The sequence below is a fragment of the Magnolia sinica genome, chromosome 3 (assembly GCF_029962835.1).
Source record: "Magnolia sinica isolate HGM2019 chromosome 3, MsV1, whole genome shotgun sequence".
NCBI classification, from domain to species: domain Eukaryota; kingdom Viridiplantae; phylum Streptophyta; class Magnoliopsida; order Magnoliales; family Magnoliaceae; genus Magnolia; species Magnolia sinica.
The window spans coordinates 97,837,206-97,860,943 of record NC_080575.1 but is presented as its reverse complement, the minus strand read 5'-3'; the positions used below and the strand labels follow the sequence as shown (position 1 = coordinate 97,860,943).

The 23,738-nt window shown below is 39.5% G+C and overlaps 2 protein-coding genes across 4 annotated transcripts in view; one reads left to right on the top strand and one right to left on the bottom strand.

The window, feature by feature from the left end:
* Positions 1-3,451, top strand: part of LOC131240356 (clathrin interactor EPSIN 2-like) — a 38,806-nt gene extending 35,355 nt beyond the window's left edge. For 2 of the 3 annotated variants that reach the window (XM_058238526.1, XM_058238525.1), the window contains 3 exons: positions 216-406; positions 1,274-2,084; positions 2,357-3,451. In XM_058238526.1, the coding sequence (XP_058094509.1) occupies positions 216-406; positions 1,274-2,084; positions 2,357-2,955 (1,601 nt within the window). In that variant the 3' untranslated portion in view covers positions 2,956-3,451. The remainder of the gene's footprint in view (positions 1-215; positions 407-1,273; positions 2,085-2,356) is intronic. The other variant, XM_058238527.1, reaches the window with a different exon arrangement.
* A 1,684-nt stretch (positions 3,452-5,135) lies between these two features.
* Positions 5,136-12,339, bottom strand: LOC131240357 (BTB/POZ domain-containing protein At5g03250-like). The gene is made up of 4 exons (XM_058238528.1): positions 12,192-12,339; positions 9,196-9,265; positions 6,819-8,039; positions 5,136-5,850 (listed from the first exon to the last, which is right to left on the bottom strand). The coding sequence occupies exons 1-4, from the start codon at positions 12,248-12,250 to the stop codon at positions 5,347-5,349; spliced, it is 1,854 nt and encodes a 617-aa protein (XP_058094511.1). The 5' UTR covers positions 12,251-12,339; the 3' UTR covers positions 5,136-5,346.
* Between the last annotated feature and the right edge of the window lie 11,399 nt (positions 12,340-23,738).

Below are 23,738 nucleotides of genomic sequence, written 5' to 3'. Positions count from 1 at the left end.
TTATCTAATTTTTATTTTCAGTAATTACTGAGACTGTGGATAGCTCTGCATGTCAATGGTATATTTGGAGGGTGATTGTGAGGTGGATGGAGCATATGAAATATGCAATTTTCATACTGTTAAGTGGATGATCCAGTTGCGTTATTGTATTTTATGTTCTATGATTTCACAGCTATGGTAGTAACTAATAATAGGATTGTCTTCTCCCCGTTAAGCTTCCACACCAGCTCAAAGTGCTGCAGAAATGGACCTCCTCCATGCCTTCTCCGATCCAGTTCCCTCAAATGCATTGGTGCCCGTGCTAGCAACATTAACAGCCACAGCTGCTGAACCTACTGCACCTGTAAATTCTAGTCTAGGACCAGACTGTGTGCCTCCATCATCAGCTTCCACTGTACTAAACCAGGTATGTTTTACAGGCTTCTACTGTAGGAAAATCACCATTCCCTGAGTTCCTTGAGTTTACAAAAGAGCACCAAAAGGTTCAAAATTAAAGTATCCATTATTTCTCAAGGAAGAAAGAGCCATTATAAATTGGGTTTTGCTAATGTCCCCACCTTCATGGGGTCATTAGCTACATCCCCAAAGCTTTTTAATGAAACATAGGATGGTTTGAACCGTTCATTCATTCATACAATTTGGAGCAAGGCATGACAAAAAAATCAAACCAATCGGATGATCCTAAACATCTGATCAATAGCATGGAAAATGGAGAGTCAAGATTGAGTAGAGAAACAAAATAGGTCCAATCATCATCCTGACACATACATTCAATAAATCCCAGACGGTTGTAACAAATTGGGCCCATTCAAAGAGTTAGGATCGTCTGATCGGTGTGATTCTTGCACCATGGCTTGCTCCCGATGGTACTATTGAATTAACTGTCCGATTGATGATTGGGTGCCGCACATGTTGTTCAAATGATTTGGGGATGTTGCCCTATTTTTTGAATGACTAGGACTCTCCAGAATTTTCCAAGATGTAATTAACTTACATTTCATGGTGGGAAAAAAAAAAAAATTTGAAATGAGCAAACTACATTTTAGGCAACTCATCTCTGTTTTCTTTTTCCATGGGATCTTCTTCTTCTTTTTTTTCGTTTTAACCATTATATGATCCTGCCTTTTCTTTTGAGTATGTTATAAGCACATGATTTCTTTCCAGTTCAGTCTTCTTTCATTTTAAGAACCTTTTTTTTTTTATTATTCTGTTCTTTCATCTCTTTTTTTCTTTTTTTTCTTTTTTTTTTACCTCTCTCGTCTACTACGTGTAGCTGCCTCTTGCACTGGACTTTAAGATCTCTTCTGCTCAACCTCAAATGCAGCCTTATGAAAATCCATTTGGGGATTCTCCTTTTATTGCCACGCCTTCCGAAGACAACTTTGTGCCTCAACCACAGAATTTTGCACCCATGTCTTCGTTCCAGACTCCAGCAACAAGTCAAGGCACCTTACCTCTCCAACCTGCCACCCCAAGTGTTGAATCAGTCCCTAACTTTGATTTTGGGGACACATTTCAAGGTATGACTTATGCCCCTTCTGATGTCGCCCATGTTCCTCCTTCAACTCCAGAGTTCTTGCCTCCAGCTCTGCCAACTGCTGCACAGCCAGTCATTGATATTCTCGACGAACTCTTTCCTCCATCGGGACACACAACCCCTGTTTCTTCCAATGTCACCAATGTTCCGCTTACTTCTGCTACCCCAGAGTTTTCGCCCCCACAGCAGCCAACTGCACAAAATGTCCCACTTCCTAATGCAGCCCCCGAGTTTTTGCATCCACAGCTGCCAACTGCTGCACAGCCAGGCATCGATATTCTTGGTGGCCTCCTTCCTCCATCAGGATCCACAGCCCCACCTGCTTCTCAGGCATCTCTTCCAGCCCGACTCGATTCTCAGGCATCTCCTCTGGCCCCAATCATTTCTCAGAAATCTCTTCCAGTTCCAGTTGCTTCTCAGGCATCTCTTCCATCTCCAACTGGACCACCTGCTATGGGTCAGCTGCCAAAGCAGAAGTTTGAGCCCAAGTCAACAGTCTGGGCCGACACATTGAGCCGAGGTCTAGTCGATTTTAATATATCGGGACGTAAGTGCTTGCGGTTTTGTTTTCCCTTGGTGAATAAACATGCCTGTGCTTACATTTTTCTTGGTACTTATTTCCAAATGATTTACTAGGCTTTTATACTCTAGAGAACCATGAATTGTGTAGTGGGCCCTTGTCTGCCCTCTTAATGTTTTTGTTTATTGATCTTTGCTACCGATTGGTTGTGTCTACTTGGTTTTCAAACTGCTAATATAGCCTTAAATAACATCTTCCATTTCTCTTAATTACTTGGCTTTTATTTTCTGCATTTGCAGCCAAAACCAATCCATTGGCAGATATTGGCATTGACTTTGACTCCATTAACCGGAAGGAGAAAAGAAGAGAGGAGAAAAGCTCTGCAACTCCTGTAACATCTACCATCACCATGGGTAAAGCTATGGGATCTGGTTCCGGAATTGGCCGCGCAGGTGCAACTGGTCTTCTGCCCCCTCCAAACCCTATGATGGGTACCAGCATGGGCATGGGAATGATGGGCATGGGTGGTGGTGCTGGTATGGGTATGGGCATGGGGATGGGCATGGGCGGTGGTGCTGGCATGGGGATGGGGATGGGCATGGGCGGTGGTGCCGGCATGGGCATGGGGGGTGGCGCCGGCATGGGGATGGGTATGGGCGGTGGTGCCGGCATGGGCATGGGCATGGGGGGTTATGGAGGAATGAATCAACCCATGGGCATGAACATGGGAGCCCCTGGCATGGGGATGGGCATGGGGATGAACATGGGTATGGGTCAAGGAGCACAAATGCAGCCTGCTGCAGGCATCCCCCCAGCTCCAAGCATGCAAGGTGGGTACAACCCCATGATGGGCATCGGTGGTTATGCGCCTCAACAGCCATATGGGGGTTACAGATGAGCTCAATTCCTCGTTGGAGAAGTAAAAAGGTGTACCTGATACCCGAGCCTTTGGTTTTGCTGGAGGGGTAAACAACATGCTCATTCCATCTGCCCCATGTTGTTATCATATAAGGGAATTTATTCCCTTCTTTCTTTATCTTTTCTTTTCTTTTCTTTTTTAAAATTCTTTTTCTAACTTCTGGCTTTCATCTTGCAATTCATTGCTGTTCCCTTTTTACTGCTAGTAGCCTACTGGAGAATGGTGTAGACAGATCTGTTTAGTCATTCCTTAGGTTCGTTTCATTCTTTGGGTAATCCCTCTCCCTCTCTCTATACATACTGCTTCTCTTCTGAATCTTCAGGTTGTTGAGAAAGCTTATGTTGCTTTTGTTGTAAATGTGTAATGATGGGATGACCTTTCTCAAGTCTTCTTCTTGCCTTTTGCAACTCTGTTGAGATTATATTTTGCCACCATGGCTGAAGAAAAATAAAAAAATTCCATTATTCTTTTGTTATTTTTTCTAGGGTTGGAGAAGCTTTTATCTTTATCTCTGCTGTTGGCATTCTCTTTTGCACCCTATTGAAGTGGATTTATCATTGTTGTTGTTGCTGCTGCTGCTAATGAGAGGTCTATTTGGGCCACATGCACCTTTACATGTGGCTCGTGTTGGATTCACAACATCTTTGAGATGTCTGAGATAGGTGCACCTCACTGTGAAGATGATCTGGATAGATCAGGCAGGGTCACTCATTAGGTGGGGCCATATGGAAGTTGAATACAGACTTTGCAATTTCTTTCCAATTTTAAACTGTTCATTGTTTTCATAGTGATGGCCCTCCAGATAAGTGAACCTCCCTCTTTATATTTCCCAAGATTATCGCAGTGGGTCCACTTTATGTGTGGGTTAGATGTCCAACAAATTCCAGGTTCATGCATGCATGTCAAGGCATGTAGGGCTACCTTAATTCTAGGAGGCCTGTTTTCTTTCATCGTATCCTTAAACTGAGGAACGATGTTTTGAATGGTTTTGAAAGGATATGCTCATTTTTCTTTCCCAAAATTCATACATATTCTTCAAACCTGAGTTACCTTTCCTTCCAAGTACAGATGCAATTGGGCTCAATACAAATGCTAACTAATAATCGCAATTCAATTTGATAGTGATCATGCAAACACACTGACGGATTCTTTGGATGGTGTCTTTTACATCTTTCTTTATTTTATTTTTATTTTTTGTTAAAAAACCAAAATATTAGAGTTTATGGTTTATCCAAAAACATCATGGTCAGCAAAGGGCGTTGATGTTGAAAGGGAAACGTTGAGAGGGGCTATCCTATCCAATTTGATTGGAGCTGCCTGTCCAAAACTTCCGTAAAATATACATTTAGATAAGAAAATCGCTTGGCATTTTCTTCAAGGTTCCTTCCAAAAGATAAATACATTCTTGTAGGCAACAAATCCATCTTCAGTTAAAAAACAGGTTTCTATGATATGCAAGTACTAGTATGTATTTAGGGTACTAATGTCATGCTTTTGGATTTATACACAAGTACCAGATACCTGAAAAATGCAGTATAACATCCTATTATATTAGGTTTTTTATTTATAAAATAAATAAAAGTTCCAATTTCCACGTGTTATTGAATTTTCAGATGTGGTACCATATCTCTGTCTGAGTTCTATAGTTTCAGAATTTGAATTCGCATTCATGATCCCTGTTTACATATAGGAGCATCATAGAGATGCCTAATACTATCAAAAATGCATGAAGGAAAAAAGAAGATGAAAAAAAGAGAGGAAAAGATGACTCTGATTGAGAACTATGACAGGTCGACTTGGAGAATCCGTTGTAACAGTTAAAGACAGGAAAGAGAAGATGAATTGAAGATAGAATTCTCGTCTTATAGTCTTCCCCTCCCCCTTCAATAAATAAGCCCTGTACAAGGCCCCAGAACGAATTCACCGCCGTATGGCTGACTGGTGATGAGTCCACTTGTAACTAAACGTGTATTGATGACTCGTTGGATTCAACTCAGACTTTGAATCTGATCTGATTTGACACCGCAAGTCAATTAGTAGTGCAAATAGTACCGACTCGGACAAGTCACCCCGTGAAGTGGGTGAGTTGCAGGTCGACTCAGAACTGAATGAGTCGATCTGAATTGCTAAGTAAACAAAAACAATGAAGATTATAGCAATTTGTGATGAAGTAACATTGAATTACAAGCTACCTTCTAATCATAATTACAATGAATAAAAATGATATGCTAATCACTAATGAAGCTTAACAAGACTAATCAGTTCTCAAGTGAGGGGGGAAAATGGACACAGCATCATACACATAAAAACAGACAAGCATGTGCAAGCATGTATGTATGGAAGGAATTTCTGTCAGCCAAGATATTGGACTTAATCAGCCACATCACTGTTTCTGTGATTCTGGCCAGCCACAGACGCTCCTTTGCCTTGGCAACTCTGTGTTTTTTGCTTAAATCCAAACCTTCTAGCGAAGATGTTCCAACCACCCTTTGTCTTTCCCAGCTTCTCAATCTCTTTCCTCATGCTTGAGCACTCCTTCTCGAGCTCTGAAACACGCAATTTCATGTCGTCCATGCTGATGGCCTGGAATTCCTTTGGGTCGCACCCGGGTTCCACTTGGGCAGATTCGTCATTCTTCGGGAGCGTGAGGTCCCCATGCGGGCCCTGCCTGTTCTCGAGGTTGTCAGAGACGAAGAACCAGCCAGCGATTGATGTCCGCAGGCGCAGCTGTTCAAAGAAGAGGACTTGGACAACAACTCTGAGAGGTAGCCTCTCGTTCTGGGCTGCATGGGTGCACGCCTCTAGTGAGAGCTTCTGGCAATTCATGAGCCTGCAGAGTTGTTCTCGTTCCGAGTCTGTGAGCCATGGGTGTGCCTGAAATTGAGAAACTGCATTAAGGATCCAAAATCAAATGTTCCCATGTATGAAATTCGATGTGATGTGGGTACTCCTGTAGATAAATGGATGCCAAAACCATGAACCATGTCATGCAACAATATATGTTTGTATTCATGTATGAACATATGCGAACAACATTCGAACTCCCAAGTGGGAGAAGCTATGGAAGTCGAACGCATTGACAGATTTCCTCCTTTTTTTGTCCTTAGAAACAGATTTTGGATTTGAAGTAGGAAAGGTGCATATGTACAAATGGAGAAATCTTCTTATGTGTATACATGCAGTTGCATGTTGTTCCAAATGACCATCTCTACAGTATTTTACAAGAAAGAAACAGGAATCATGCAGTAATGCATGTCACATGTATGTCTGTAATGCGTATATCCATGTAAACGTATTATACAACATAATCATGTACCTTGTTCTATATGTATGTACATGTATAATTACATATGAATGTATTTTTTGTGTATGTGTGCACAAAAACAAGTTCATGAATGTGATTTCCTACAGGGAGAAATTACAGATTTACCAATGAGAGAGAGAGAGAGAGAGAGAGAGAGAGAGATGGGATTCAAAGGAGTGTAGAGATCTCATTCTATACATGTATGTGCAAAGAGAGCTGATCACCAACAAACACCTCCACTACTTGTGATACATAGCATTTTTAGCCATTGGATGCACTCAATAATGAAAATATCCAATGGCTAAAAAGCCATGTTGCACGAGGAGCACTGCAAGTGCCTGTTGGTGATCAGTTCTCATGTACAAATGTATTAGGATGAAACTTGAATGTGGAAATTGTGTTATATGCATGATTCGGAGTCACTGCTGTTAAATCACAAGTTCTGTTGATAAATTCTAGTTCACTGTTCTAGTCATGAATGCAATGTTCTAAGTAGAAGAAGCTGTGAGATTCGAATGTGCACAGAAAATTTCATCACCTTCAAGTATATGTCAATTGCACGGTAGATGCCATCATCAAGCGGCCTGGCATAATCAGGGATGACAGCCGCTAGTGACTGAAATTTGGGGAACTTCAAATTAACATCTGGTGCGACTTCTGCAAGATAACCATCCACTAGCTTGGCCACCATGGTCATTGGCGTCAATGAGGGGGATCCAATCAGCTGCCCCTCATCGACAATGCATGGAGAAGACCCGGCCATAGCGTGGTCCACTGACATGAAGTGATCAAGGACCCGTTGGACACAGTCGATATCATAAAGGGTCTCCACCGAGTAGCCCAAGTTCGGTATAAGAAGATCTTCTAATGCAGCTTGGTCCAGCTGGGTCCCGACCCTCTTCTCCAAATTCTCTCTACACAACGAGCTTGCATGCAAAATCATCGCAGTCCGAAGCAGACCAAGCAAGAACTTAGTCGATGTGACGCCCTTCTTCATGGGAAGCAATCCCACAATCTCTTCAAGCAGAGCTCTCTGGTCGCTCTCGGATGGTGCTGAAATAGAAGCGCCGGGCATGACACGGATGGTATTGTCACGGAAGCTCGAATGCCGACTCAACCCTGGCAGATACTGCTTCGAGTAGAACATGAGAGACCCTGAGATGATCTCCGGTTTCATGCCTCTCGCTTCCACATCCAAAATGAGCCGTTTATACAGATTTAAACTGAGATAAGAAACATCCTCATACCACCAATCTTCACTCATGGTTCTTGGCTTAGACCCTGCGCCAATCCCGTTCCATAAGGCGATGCCACTAGGGCTTTGAATAGAAGTGTGCCCTGGTATGGGCCACCCAAACAAGGCAGGGTCCGTACAAGCTTTCATCGCCAAGGAATTGATGCATCTTGAGACAATGTGGAGCTCTTCTGCCTGCGGGAGGACATCCTCACATGTCTCAAGTGCCTTGATTGAGTCTCTCCAGCTGCTGAAAACTTCATTTAGGAAAACTTCCGTCTGCATGATGAGATTTCCTTCTCCATAGTCTTCTGTCATGCGAAGGTGCTCGGCAGCACATCGGAGGCAGACCACATTCAGAGCAGTGAGTTCTAGTTTAATACCATAACAGAATTTAGCTACCAGCTCAAAAGCTTTGGCGCCACCAGGGATGTCATGGAGCTGCAAAATGCAAGTCGTTCCCTGCACGCCAGAGTCATCTGCAATAATTTTCTCAAGCATCCCACTCCTTGAAAGCAATGGAAACTGCAAGAACATGCCAGTAACTATCAGGATATAATACTATGTATCAGATCATCTGTATAGTATACAAAAGAAACTCTAGATATCGGATATCTTTCTTTCTGAATGAGATCTCAATTCAAGCTACGGTTTCATTAGATATCTTACAACTAGAACCCTGCTTGTTTTCCAATCCAGTTGCTCCATCACCACAAATCCCAGTTAGATTCAAGCATGAAACAATAGAAGTACACAACTCACAACCATCATGGGCGCGGCTTCGGTGGATCCCTGGATCCACTGAGGTGGGTGGGAACCCTGACTGTAGGAACCACTTTGATGTATGTGACTACATCCACTCTGTCCATTGGTATTGAAAGCTCATTTTAGGGCATGATCCAAAAAATGAAGCAGATCCAAATCTCAGATGGACCATAGTACAGGAAACAGTGGTAATTGACCATTAAAAACTTATTTGGCCCACAAAAGCTTTGGATCAAGATCATATTTGTGCGGTATCTTCATTTAGATCTTTGTGACCTTATCAACAGGTTGGATGACAAATAAACATTCCGGTAGAATCCATGAAATTGTTAATGTTGGGGATTCAATCATGACTGTTTCCTGTGGTGTTGTCCATCTAATATTTGGGTCAGCTTCATTTTTGGAGTCACGCCCTAACATGAGCTTTCAAAATGGTTGGACGGTGTGGATTCAAGGCACATACATCACTGTAAGCCCCCACAGTCAGGGGTCCCACCCTCCTTGGTGGATCCACCGAAGCCGCGCCCAACCATCACCTGGCCAGCGTAGCGCATGTTGGGAAGTGTGAGTGAATCACGAATACCAGTACATACACACATGCAAACATATATGTACATACAGTCAAAAATCCAAACTCAACTAGGACACAACATGGGTGGAGCCCAAATGGACTTGAAACTCAGTTTACTTGATCAAGTCCTTCAACTTTAAAAGCTCATCTTGAAACGGAAATTGTATTGAAAACCTTAGGAAAAATGAACTTCTATTCCTTCTTTCTTTTTTCCCCATGTGTTCATCTGTTGTACAATCACACAATACATTTCTTTGGTAGGTCTCACATACACACATGAACGGCTAAAAAGAAATCCAAGCAAATTGAAAGAAGAAGGTTCAAACTTGATAGAGCGAAAATCACCTTGTGTAGATGGAAGGACATTTCACCGACTTCAATGACAACATCACTCGGAAGTCCAGTCGTACAAACCCTGAAAAAAGAGAGAATCTTTTGCATATGGGGAAAAAACTTAACATAATTTCAATTGTAAATGCTCATTAAAACATGGAGTAACCAATTATCACATATAAGGTCTGTTGAACTAGTTCTGGGCTGACAAGGAATCAAGACAAAGGTTCCAAATATCAGTATTGTAGCATGTATCAGCTGTCCCAAAACTGACACAAAGAAGAAGTAGAAAAGAATAAGTGTAGGTGTCATTTTTCTTTAGAAAATGAATCCAGTAGGCATTGGTCTCAATATTTTGAACCTCGATCAAGATGTGCCATGGATAGATCATAGTGACAAACATGTTGATTTTATATCTTTCTTTCAAGAACTCAATTGTTCTAGAAACACAACACATCAATTTTTACATCTTTTTTGGAGAACTCAGTTGTTCTAGAAACACTCGACGAAGACAGCTCTGCCTATCTATAATCCAAAAGAACTCAATCAAACACTCAAAATGGTTGCTTAGGTACTCTTACAATCAAGTACTGGAAAAATAAAAATAAAAAATAAAAGAAGAAACCTGACTATGCATAAGCTTTTTGAACTGGAAAAAGAAGTGGCCAAAATCAAGTTGATTGGGGCTTGGTCATCAATGAAACTAACTAGATTTTAAGTTGTATGGATGCGTGGTGAATTGAATTGCGAGCATTCACTTGAATTAAGAGGAAATTATGGAAATTAATGGAATAATAATGATGAGAAAGTGACCCCCAAATTGCAGTTAGATTTCTTTCAAGTCCAACCTGAACGGACACAAATGCAATTTTTAGCCTAGTTCCAAGTATGAAAACCAAAGAAGGAGATTACAATTTGGTTGTTTCCACTTCATTAGACTAATAACTACAATTCAACTCAAGTGTCATCCAAATGCACCCTTGATGTTTGTAAATCTTCATTTAGATGTAATTATATTATAAGAAGCAATTTTCATCTTGGATTTCAGAGGGATACATTCACGTGCTCTGTTTAGCAGGAAGCAGACAATAAGAAGATTAGTGGGGCTTCTTATATCTGTTTGACAATGAGAATTACTAAAAAAAGAAAAACAAAAAGGCAAGTCTACCCAGTACATTCCAATCCATATACAGAGACAGATTCAGCCAAGGGGCAACTCTGTTTCTATAGAACACGAGAAGACTCAAAAGTGCTGGGAAAAATCCAATCCAATGCCTGGAGAACTCAATGGGACAATCGAAAACACATTCGAATGCTGTTGAAACTCAATCAAGTGCTAACAACGAAAAGTGAAAAACACACCCGATATTAGCTTTTCAATCCTCATCGAGCAAAGTTAAAAACATGTAGATCTAACAAATGAAAAATTCGATATGAGTATGTGTGCATAAATGATAGGTTTGCTACACACACAAATACATAAAAGTAACATACAATACATTATACATACATCGCCAAGCAAACACAAGGGTTAGTTGGTTGATGAAGTATACCCACACTAAGACATGTAACATTGGAATGTAGTTTTTCAATTGCAGTGTACAAATATATCAATACATATATACATTTGTATATGCACATATAAATATACACTTTAAGTTTTTAGTCATCTGGAATAGTGCCCCTACAAACATATTCATTATCTCGTCATCATCGTCAAACCCTTTCTCCCACCATTTTGGGGTTGGGTTTTAAATGGTAGACTGACAAAAGTTTTTACCATCAAAGGCCACCAAAAATCAACCTTCCTCCATGACTTAGGCTCTTCGAATTGGACATTCCATAGGCAACATTGACACCACTCACATGCCGGCATGGTCGCACCCAATACTGACCTCTAACTCAAGTACCATTCCTCCCAGCATTTTGGGGTTGGCTTTTAAATGGTGGATTGACAAAAGCATTTATCATTGGAAGCCACCAAACATTAACCTTCCTCCATGACTTGGGTTCTTAGAACTGGAAATGCCACAAAGGCTCACATTGATACCATTCAAATGCCAGCTTGGTTCCACCCAGTACTGACATCTTAACTCAAAAACACTGTTTCCGGCATTTTGGGGTTGGCTTTTAAACGGTAGATTGGCAAAAGCTGACATCAACCTTCTTCCATGACTTGGGTTCTTGGAGCCAGGCATTCCAAAGCCTCACTTTGACACCACTCACATGCCAACCTGGTCCCACCCAATCCAGACCTCCAACTCAAATACCCTTTCTCCCTACATTTTGGGGTTTGGCTGGATGGAATAACTGACAGCCCACCCATACATGTTTGCTAAACGCCACTTACATCCTCAACACTGCACAAACCTAAAAATTGCACATTTTCCAGAAAGGGAAACCTTGCAAGAAGTTAAGGCCTCTAGCATTCAATTCCAGACAAGCTAACAAATACATATACACCATCTACATAAAATACACACATCAATAAGCCATTGGGTTTTTCTTTGCAGTATACACAGTCGCAGACGTATATATACCAAATGCATACATTCATGTAAACAAACAGGCATGCATACATCTCTTGTAGATTTATAATAATACTAATAATAATAACTGGGATTGAGTCATTGCATACATATAAGCCCACATGTTCACATGCACATTGATACATACAAAAGATTCCATTCATTAATAAAAACATCCATAACCAAGATACCAGTTTGTTCCTTGCATTACAGGGCATGCATGCATGCATGCATACATATGGAGTGATTCTACCCATTTCAGTAACAAAGTACATTACATAAATATACATACCCACTTGTATTTTGAAATTCATATCACAAAAAAGAGAAAGAAATAAAGAAAATTATCAATTTTCCATAGACCAACAAAAAGAAGTACGGAAAGAAAGAGAAAAGAAAAATGCTATTCGAGAATGTGGCTAAATACGAAAGAGAATACCCAACGAAGCGTATGAATGTACGGGATACGTATGCGTATACCAGGTCTGGCCCTCACGTGAGAATGCTTCTGCTTTGGAGCCCAGGTTCATGCATGCCATCCTTTTTCTTTTTCTTTTTCTTTTTTTTTAAAAATTAATTTTCTTATCTTCTTTGATATGAAGAGAGCTCGACTGTTTTCTTCAGCTTCCCATGCATGAGGAAGAGGAAGAAGAAACAGAGAGAGAGAGAGAGAGAGAGAGAGAGAGAGAGAGCGAAACAGAGAGAGATTTATTGTTATTTGATAGTTGGCGGAGTACAATGACCCATGCACATGCGCACATTTTCTATACAAGTAGTCCAAATCAAAAAAATCCATACCATCAAATCTAGTGGCCATTGTTGATTGTTTATAGGCCAAAAATCGTATCAAACAAATGTTACTAACCATTTAGTTGGTGGCCAACGAATCAATGGTCAAGATGAAAGCAAGCCCATTGGAATAAACTCTTCAACCAAATGTCTATCTACTGGGTGTTAGTAATTTTAGATGAATTTTTTAGATGAATTTTAGTTTGGGGAAGTGACCATTTGAAGTGGGCCCCTGCGAGTATATTGCCATGGTGCAGTGTATGGATGGTAATAGTCTGCCAGAGTATTAAATATTTTTCTCATTCTCCACTGTAATTATAATTTTATTAATAATAAGGGTTAGTTCTTTGGTTGGGGTGGGTCCGGGTCCAAAGGAAAGAAGAGTATAAAGCGGGGGAGCGGATTAGGTGTGGCCCTGGCCTTACCAAAGAAGGTGCGGACCTTATTGTGGGACCTACCTTGATCTATTTATTGTATATCCATTCCGTTCCTCTGCTTTTTAAGATAATTTTAGGTGAGAAACCCAGAAAATAAGAAGATCGAAATCTCAGGTGTACCATCCATTAGGAAATAGTGTTGATTGACAATTAAAAACTTCTTGTGTATCACAAAAGCATTGGATCGAGCTGATATTTTCTTCTTCCTTTAATAGTATTTTTGAAAATCTTATCAATAGGTTGGATGGAAAATAAACATTACGGTGGGCTTTGAAATTTTTTAATGGTGAAGCATTCAATCAATGCTTTTTTCTTATAGTATGATCCACATGAGGTTTGGATCTAATTCATTTGCGTATCCATATCATAAAATAATCTCAAAAATCTGATGGACGGCTTGGATATATAATATATACATCAAGATGGGCCTACATTAAGGGCCGGACCGTCTTGGGTGAGGCCGGGGTCGCATCTAATCGGCTCCGAGAAAGCTGTTGGGATGCTGTGCTGTGAGAGACACGAAAGCAACCTGTACCCTGAAAATCCTCTTCGGCTAGATTTTTACTCTTACGGGGTTCTAGACGTTTGCTTCCACAGCCACACGCAGGCACGTGAAACAATTCTGACACGTATGTGAGATCTGAGCTTTCCATTAATTATAATTCCTTGTTTATATATTCTAACGTAAAAATCAAGTGATTTCAAACCTCAGGTGGGCCACAGAATAACAAAACAAATATATATCTGAGATAGGTTTTTTTTAAACCAGCATTACATTGTGGGCCAGATTACCATTCAAACTATCTGATTTTTTAGGAGAATAACTGGACATTATTTCCAACCAGATGGAAAGCTCAGATCTTGTAAAAATTCTTTATATTAGCATGCGCGACTGCGTGTAATGGGCAAGGCTCCACACGCGTATAATCAGCAAAACCTCAAGAGTCCAATTAGCTTTTTTCTTTTTTACTGAGAAATGATATCCTAGTTTCAATGGGACACATGGACGCCCGGATCTATCGATCTAGGCTGTCCATTAGGTTCATCACTGGTTTCATGAGCTACCATGCAAAAATCACGTTATTTGGATGGTTCTAACCATCTGATAAATAGTATAAAATGTACGGTTTAGATATTTTACAGAAAATAGGTCTAATCGGTAATCTAAGCTGTCTATTTGTTGGGACCCATCATGGATTGCATATATTCCAATGAATCACTTTAACATGACAATCCTAACCATGGCCGCCGTTACTTGAAAAATGGACGGTTATAAAAAAAAGAAGCCCGACTGACAGATGGATTCAATCAGATCACACGGTAGCCCATGAAGGACACGGACCACACTCGGTGGCCGTGTGGTGATGTGGCCAGGTTTGATAGGTGGGGCCGTATATTGTCAGAGATGGGGACTTTTTAATTTTGTTTTTTTTTTAAGAGCGGATTACGTGCTTACCCGGCCTCACCTGCCACGGTGAGGCTTGACCTTGGGGTCCACCTTGATGTATGTATTGTATATCTACCCCGTCCATCTGTTTCTCTAGCTCATTTTATAGCAGGACCTAAAAACTGAAGCAGATCCAAATCTCAGGTGGACCTTATGAGAAACAGCAGTGATTGAATGTCCACCGTTAAAACTTCTGAGGGTCCACCTTAATGCCCACCCTGAGATTATTAGCTTGATTGAAAACTTCAGTGGCCCATGAGAAGGTTTTAATGGTCAGTCACGACTGTTTCTTATAATGTGGTCCACCTGATGTTGGATTTACTTTAATTTTGGGATCGTGCTATAAAATGAGCTGTCCAAGTAGATGGAGGGCATGGATATATAATAAATACATCAAGGTGGCCCCACATCAGGGCCTATTGTGTTTGGTGAGGCCAGGGCTGCACTTAATCCCCTCTCATTTTTTATTTTTATTTTTTGGTTTTCGAATGTGTACCATCTGAGACTGCATACAGCCCACCAATAAAATTTCGCCACATCTCTGCTACGGTTGGTGATATGGGCCTCACCTAACCCGTCTGTTATAAAATTTATGTTGTTGCCCATTTAATTAAACAAGGTCATACTTGTGGAAGAGGGCCTTTCGTGTGTTGGTATGATGCGAAAGCGTACCATATTTTACTGGAATCACGGTTTAATTTAGGGGTTCTTACACTGAAGTTTCGATGGATAAATTGGAGATGGGACACATGATTCAATTATCCTCTCAATTACCAGCTCTACTCAGTGTTTTGGCGATTTATGAAGGATAGGGATTACCCCTTTAGAACAGATTTTTTCTACTAGCTCTACTTAGTATTCATGCCATTTATGAAAGAATAGATTTTTTCTACTAGCTCTACTTAGTATTCATGCCATTTATGAAAGATAGGGGTTAGCCCTTTCAAATGGATTCTTTTTATCTGGTGACAATAAACATGAGTATATGAACTTAAGGATTAATCATTTCACCAATACTTTCAGCTCAATATCTTTCAAAAGAAGGCTAAATAATATCGATTTTATTAATAATTAAATACATGGTCCATTAAAATCAACAAAGTATTAAACAACCAAAGAAATAAATGAGAAAAAAAAAAAAAGAAGCAAATACCTTATTCATCTATTGGAACAGAGGATAGGAGTGGGTGGTCAACAGGATGCGACTGAATGGGTATGATAAGCTAAATTGAAACTTAGTTCATCATGAATATACAACTTAAGATTACAGATATTTAATCTACTTCTAAAATACTATAGCGGAAGCCACTAGTCAATAACAATTTATGTTAGAAGTAAACTGAGATATGCTAAGATAAATTGAAAAGTAGATAGATGTGTTCGGCATAGGGCATCGAACTCTTCTTTGATTGCTCCTTTTATAGCTCGTCGAGGTGGCAAAATTCTCATTAGGTTTCTTAGTTGGTCCTAGATCCTTTGTGTATTTGGCTTGTAATGGAAAAGAATAACTCCAGCTAGATCCAAAACTGTTGGCTTCTCGAATCTTTTTCTCGTAGCTGATCCTTTCGATGAGAGATGTTCATGGCCCACTAATCAGATTTGGTCATTAAACCTGGGAACGTCAAGATTCCTCTGATGAAGACAACAATGCCAAGATCAGGGACTCGTCAAGGAAATCATAAGCCAATCTTAAATCTCAAATCAATCATGGCCGCTCATATGATAACCTAACTCCTCCACTTCCAGTCGAGGTGTTGGATGGTCTAGATCGAACCACCTCCCACATTTAACATTGCTCCTTGAAGGTCTGAAGTGCTAAATGGATTTAACACCTAATATTAATCTGTTATCAAACCAAATCAGATATGGTTCTCCCATTCTCTTGATCCCAATTAAACCATGGCTTGGGACCAGATCATCTAGCTGATGTGTCTATTTCTCCTAACTTAAAACCAATCCATAACTGGGTTGGCTTCGATATCAGTCAAATCTTTAGATATTTAGAAACTTCACGAATGTTAGATATGTGATTGGATCCGTTCTTTGGGAAGATCTTCCATTTTGGAAGGACTACGAGATGTGGCTTCATTCAGTGCAAAGGAGAGAAATCATAGCTGGATATGTGATAGGATCTGTTCTCTCAGGGCGGGAGGTCTCTTAACGGTGTGCTAAGCACGCTACCTCATTAATTAGCACGATAAATTGGCTATGTGGCATCTTTCGATTGGTCTTCCTAAAGAAATGTGCATGGGTTTATGCTTTCACATTAATAACGGAATACATAATGCCAAAAGAAGATCAACTGAGGATACTCCCAGATGTGAGTATAATTTTTTCAAGCACTAACTCATTGGTGTCCACATGGGGCGACCTTTTATTTGTCCATGTCAGGGTGTTGAAAATGGGTGTAAACAATGTTCCCCACGTCCCCTCATATCAGGAGATATGATGGGACGTTTGATGTTTGGATTTTGGCAGCAGTTCCAACATGTGATGTATGATAGCATGGGTTCCACGCTTGAGCATCATGAGAATTAATGCGAGTGTCAGAACTCACTTGACATGATTTTCAATTTTTAAATGAAACGCTAAAATGGTGTTCTCAATGGGTGATGACCTAAGCTTGACAGCTTGGCTACTATTTTAAAAGTGAGGATGATGCTTACAAAGTTGATCGACCAAATTGTAATGTCCCAGATTTTCTCTGACCTGGATTTCAAAAATTCTTTAAAAAAATCAATAGAATTATTTTATTTTATCATTTAGTGATCTTTAATACTCAATCCTAGCCAATACGCGGTTGTTATCAGTAAGGAATCACACAAATTTGATTAATTAATCCTACGAATTTGACAAATACCTCTGATCACAAAAATCTTAGGCCTAACCTTACGATCTACTAGTCGATGGCAAAATCTAGGTGACTCGCCTTTGATTAATCAGAATCACTACAATTTAATAAAGATTCACCTAAAACTAAGACAACTAATGGATTAGATCTTGATTATCCCACACACCTAAATTAAATTGACCTAATTATTATTTTAACAAAAAATCAACGATTTAGGATGATCAGGACCGAATCACCATTTTCGCTAATTGCAAATAGTTCATATTATAAACTTAGTTAATCCAAATCCTACCTATCTCATATGAAAAATCTCATTACCTAATATATTTCAAAAATACTTGGATTAACCAAATAAGCTATAAGTCGCTTGTTAGTGGCCCGATAAACCTGAAACTATAAAAAGACGTTCTCTTAACAGGCTTGACGTCCGACATCAAAACCAAATTGCATAAAGAATTGTTTAACTTGGGCTCGTAAGACGATCACATGAGATGTGCAAATTCCTGTAGAAACTGTCAGGAACTTGACTGTCCTCATCCGATCTTTACCAAAGTTGTAGCCTTCGGACTGTTAAATCGTGACTAAATTTAGGGCATCAATCTAAGTTAGTACCTTACACCTATTCATTGCAACTCCAATCGATGATCGGTGATTGTCGAACTAACTTTTGGTCATAACCACTGATCGATTCATCTGAATGGCGAGACGATTAAAGCATACATAAATCACCACTAGGGACAACTATCCTATAGTGTATATCGACCCATACACCTCTCACTGGACCCCCAATAGCTATAAACAATCTCACATAAGGTTATAATATCGAATACCTAGTCTTTGGGGCCAACCAAACCACATCTGACATTATAAAAACCCATACATGGGTAGCCCATCCATTCTATATGATTTTTTCTTAGCAAAGGAGAGAAAGAGAAAGAAAGGAAGAAAGGATGAGAGAAAGAGATGAGGGAGAGAGAGAGAGAGAGATAGAGAGAAAGAGAGAGGTTGATCTTGGTGGTTGTCCTTATCGAAATTTCTTCAATCCAACCCTAAAGCTTCCTAATCCGCCGTCGAATCCATCCCTACATGCAATTGGATGAAAGATTTGCATCCAATCCTTCGATTCTACAACCTAATCATAGTTTTTCTTCATTATTGATGGTATTTCTTTATTTTGCATTAGGAATTGGTACTTTTCCCCAAAAATCATAACCCTAGTGCGATAAGATTGCATAACCTTATTCGAAGGTGCGAACCATTCTTTCTAGGTTTCCTTTTATCAACTCTTGAGGGTCTTAGTTAATGAATCTATGTTGTAATTAGGATTTTGTGTGCTATCATTGCTATACTTTGTTATTTTAAATCTTGATGTTACTTACTTTTAATGGTCAATATACTTGATGAAATGCTTGAATGACTAAAATTCTTAATTTTAGGGCTTGTATGTTGCATTAATAAGTTGTTTAATGATTACTTAGATTGCTTTGGTTGGTAAGTAATTATGATTGGTTTACCATGTTATTATATAAAATATTAAATACAACCTTATGATTAGAATTGATATGGTCGCGAAGTCAGCTCCGTAAAACGTCTAAGTTAAAGGGTGGCCCGCATTGGTTCGACCACCCTAGGTTTATTCGATTGATCGGTGTTAAACGCAGACGACTCACAGTAATTGAAACTATGCAGGATGCTTACATCCAATGCCGAATTTGCTCAGGGTTCTCCATAGTCGATTGGATCAGTCTAATGCAAAGCTGATCATTTTATGCTTGGTGATTATATAATATCCAATATAATCTGAGATACCACTGTTACCATTGATTTAAGCTCATTCATAACCGTTAGTGTATTACGATCGTATAAAGACTCATGAGCCAGGCATTGTGGTATGAGATATTGTGTCTAAGTTGTCGGCCTATGCTGGGGTGACATGCCTACAACATTGGTAAAATAGCGGGTGTCGAACCCACCATGTCAATAAAATATTAGTTGACGAGTTTCCATGTTGTATACATTGAGAACTAATAGAGGCCTAACGCATCGTTGATAGATTTTGGTGACAGGCCTTCACCACATTTATATTGGAGTAACGACACTTACATTATTTGTTATCGTCCTTAAGCGATGAGCCCTTACCGTTTTTTGATTGTGTAAAGTTGGACTATTGGGTGACAAACCCTAAAATGAATCAAGGGACACGGGTGATGAGCCGCTACAGTTGTAACGAGTCTCGTGGTCTAGTTAGACTCGTGATAAATTTGTGGTACTCTAACTTCACTAATATGTTATTTGAATAAGGACTAATAAACATTTGTCTAATCATACACATCATGACACTTGTGGTAATGCTAGTGATGAGACATGTTATAATAGGATATGCGTTTTTGCAAAATGCGTTAGAGTCACGTGATGAAGGAGTGTTGGCATTAGTGTGAAAAGACGTTGAAGTCGCTTTAATGAGGGAGTGTTAGAATTGTGCAAAACATGCATCCGCATTTTATGACATTCATGAATTTGATAACTAGATTAGGAAATTGTTGTTTTGTTATACTATCATTACTTGCACTTGATTATTTTGATAACATGTGTAACTTAGAAAAATGATTCCATTGAGTTATCTACTCACTCTCACTTGGGATGATGTTTTAAAACACAAACTAAATGATATTGTTGATGCAGGTTCCACCGAGATCTCAGATGGGCAGGCTTAAACCAGCTTGCACCATCGCGATGATGTTTTAGGAGTATTGGACGAAAGCAGAAAACTTTACATTTTATTCATTTTGGACATATATATTGGAGTCGCTAGCTAGGTGGAATATGTAGTTTGGTTTTGTTGAATGTGTATTGTGATGTGCAGTCATCATCTGGGTGGACACCACTTTTGAAATTATACATTTTGAATATTATACATACATTTTTGAGTTTAGTTATTCCTACTTAACTTTGATGCCGCTGATTTAGAACTAGTATGATTATTGATCATGGGTTAATGTTAACCGAACTGTACTAGCATGTGGGAACTCGCCCACATACGTTTTTGTTATATTCACACCCAAGAACTCGGGATCAGAGTCTCCATACTTGGGTGCCAAATTTCAGGGCATGACATGAATTTCATGCTAGGTTTCTTTAATGGACAATCTTGTACCATTTCCTTTACTGCTTCATTCTTGGATCTAGTCGGCTTGTTCAACGACCATCCTTTCTACAGTTTGCATGGACACCCACAATGTTTGGTAGTACTTCTTACATGATTTTTTTTCTTTCCCGATGTTCATATCTTCCAGCAGATAAGCTCCTCCGCATAGGATTCTCCTGAATTTTAATGGTCCTTCCCATGTTGCTAACCACTTCTCATACACTTCATCCTTTGCATCAATCGAAAGTTTAATCTTCCACACTATCTCTCCTTCGACAAAGCTTTTTTTTTTTCCTTCACCTTTTTATTGCAAGTTCTAACTACCTTGAGTTTATTATGCACTTTGCGATTGTCCAACACCTACAATCATACATTATCCAACTCTTCCAGTTTCATAAGCATGGACTCATTGAATTCTTATAGAGTTAGCTTGTATTGATATGAGACCCTTAAGGAGGAAATATTGACCTCCATGGGTAATACTACATTGTGTCTATACGTTAGTGCGAATTGTGTCATCCCAGTACTCATCCTTTGTGACGTTCTGTAGGCCCATAGTACTTTAAATAGCATTGTGTGTCACAATCGTGTATTATCTTCTACCATCTGTTTAATGATTTTTTTTCAATATCTTATTAGTTGATTAGGCCTAACCGTTGGCTTGAGCATATAGTACGATATAGAGTATCCAAACTTGAACTTATACGCTACCACAAATGCTTGCATTTTTGCCCATGAGAAGGTTGCTCCCCTATATATTGTAATCGTCTCAGAAATGCCAAACCAGTGGATGATATGCTCTTTGATGAAGTTCATAATCTTTACCCACCCAGTCCATTTTGTTGGTTGCACTTCCACCTATTTGGTAAAGTAATCAATTGCAATGATGATAAAGTTTTGCTGCTTCGAGGAGGACAGATATATCTGTCCTATGATGTCAATAATCCATCCTCTAAAAGGCTAAGGCATCACAATCGGGTGAAACTCTGATGTCAGGAGATCCTGCAACAGACCAATGCCTCTAACATGCTTGGCATCTCTTTGCTACTTCATGCAATCTTTCTAGATAATCAGTTAGTTGTAACTATGCCTTCCACTTAGTCACCGTATCTTCTGACCTACCTGGTGGGCTCCACAGATGCCTTCATGCACCTCGCCCATGACCGCCATGGCTTAATTTTGTCTTAGACATTTAAGAAAAAGACCATTAGTCATGTTCCTATACAAGTTGTTGTCTATGATTAAATAATGCATGAAGATTCATCACAAAAATATTTGTTCTTGTGCTTAACCTCATCAAATATCGAATAATCGGGAACCGCTAATCATTTACTAAGAGCTCCAACAATGCTACCTCAACAAGCAAAGATCTTTGTTATGTCACGGGCAATAAGTGTTTCTAAACTCTAAGAAACCTCTTGGTGAATCCTTCTAAGAGCTTCAAACCTTCTGCAATATGCTGCGATATATGCCATCTCAGTAACATCTTCGTTGAACTTTCGAGGAACACACTTTAACACAACATTGTCAAAGTCCTCCAACAACTGCACGGTTGTCCCGTAGTAAGGCAATAATGCCCAACTTGTGCACTTGTACTTTCTTGCAAGCTGATTCAGGACCAACATATAATCACCAATGACCTCAATATGTCTAGCCCCCAATCCTAATAGGATTTCCAGGCAGATTATCAGTGCTTCGTATTTGGCCTGATTGTTTGTACAATCAAAATCCGGCTGAATTTTATAATCTTTCCTCTTCTCTGTAGGGAAAAATATGATTATTCCTGCACTAGAAGAACGCTTTGTCCGTGATCCATCGAATATAAGCCTCCATAGAACAAAGTGGATGGCATAGATCTCTAATTATTATATTGTGATCTGATCATCCACCTGCTTAGGGTGGTCAACCAAGAAATCTGCTAAGACCTGACCTTTTACTACCTCTTTAGAGACATATTGGAATGAGAACTTTGACAAAGCAAGGATTCACTTTCTGATTCTACGTGGCAAAATCGATTGGGTGACCATGTATTTAATCAAATCCGTTGATGAAATGACATAGACTGTATCAATCATCAGCTAATGACAGAACTTGGTAGCAATAAAGTAAAAAACTAGATGGAGCTTTTCTATGGCCAAATATTTCCATTTAGCATCATGCGTCGTCCTGAAAAAGTAGTAAATGGCTTGTTTTTTCTTGCCATCATTTTCATGCACGAGCAAAGCTCCAACCGATTCTTTCATGGTTGATATATACAAACAAAACAACCTATCTTTCTCAGGGGAATCAATACAGGAGACTTCATGAGATAAAGTAGCCTGATTTTCTAGTTTCCAGATAAATTCTTGGCTGGCCTTTAGTTTAATTAACATAAAAAATGGGCTGATTTTTCCCGCCAAATTTGAGATGAAGTGACGCTGAAAATTTATTTGGCTAATGAACCTCTGCAATTTTTTCTTGTTTTTAGGAGGTGTTACCTTCAAGATTACTTGTATCTTATTCTGGTTAACTTTTATATATCATTGATAGACAAAAAAAAAAAAAAAAACTCTAAGAAATCTTAAGCAGAAACTCCAAATGCACTTTAAGAGATTCATCTTTAATTTATGTCCCCTCATGCGTTTGAAGAGATGAGATCTTTTCAAACTAGTAAAGTGGTCTCCCAGATCGACTAGCATTACCCTAATATCATCTATGTACACTTAAATGATTTTATCAATTATATTATGAAAGATAACCTTCGTCACCCTTTCATAGATAACGCCTCTACTGATTGATTCGAAAGGCATCGTGACCCAATAATAGATTCTAGTCACTCCTGAACACCAAAACACTATTACGGAGATGTCATCTTCCACGGTGAATATCTGATTATAATATGAATAACCGTCCATGAAGTACCATTAACCATTTTTCGTATCCATTTATTTGTTGTTCAGCGCTTGACTAGTTATGATCGTTTGAGGAGAGTTATTTTCGAAACTGACATGGGACCCATTATTTGGACCGTTTGGATTAATGTACATGAACCCCTTGTCGGAGGAATCATCACCGATAGACACACATGGACAAACATCCACCACAGTCTACTCCATTTTTTATATGGAAGATTTTTTCTTCCTTTGTGGTTGTGCACACGTGTGGCTTCTTATAAGTGTGTGTGCACGCACGAGCTCTTATGCGCTTGTGTGTGCGAATGAGTTGGTGTATGCATGCGCAAGTTTTATTTATGATGGGGTATTCGGTTTTCGGTAATGCCATGTGATTCTCTCATCCGAGTATTCATCCTTCCATCCTCACCGTACAGATCCCATGTGTTGAAAATCAGGTCTCCAAGAACGGTTATCATGTGGTTCAC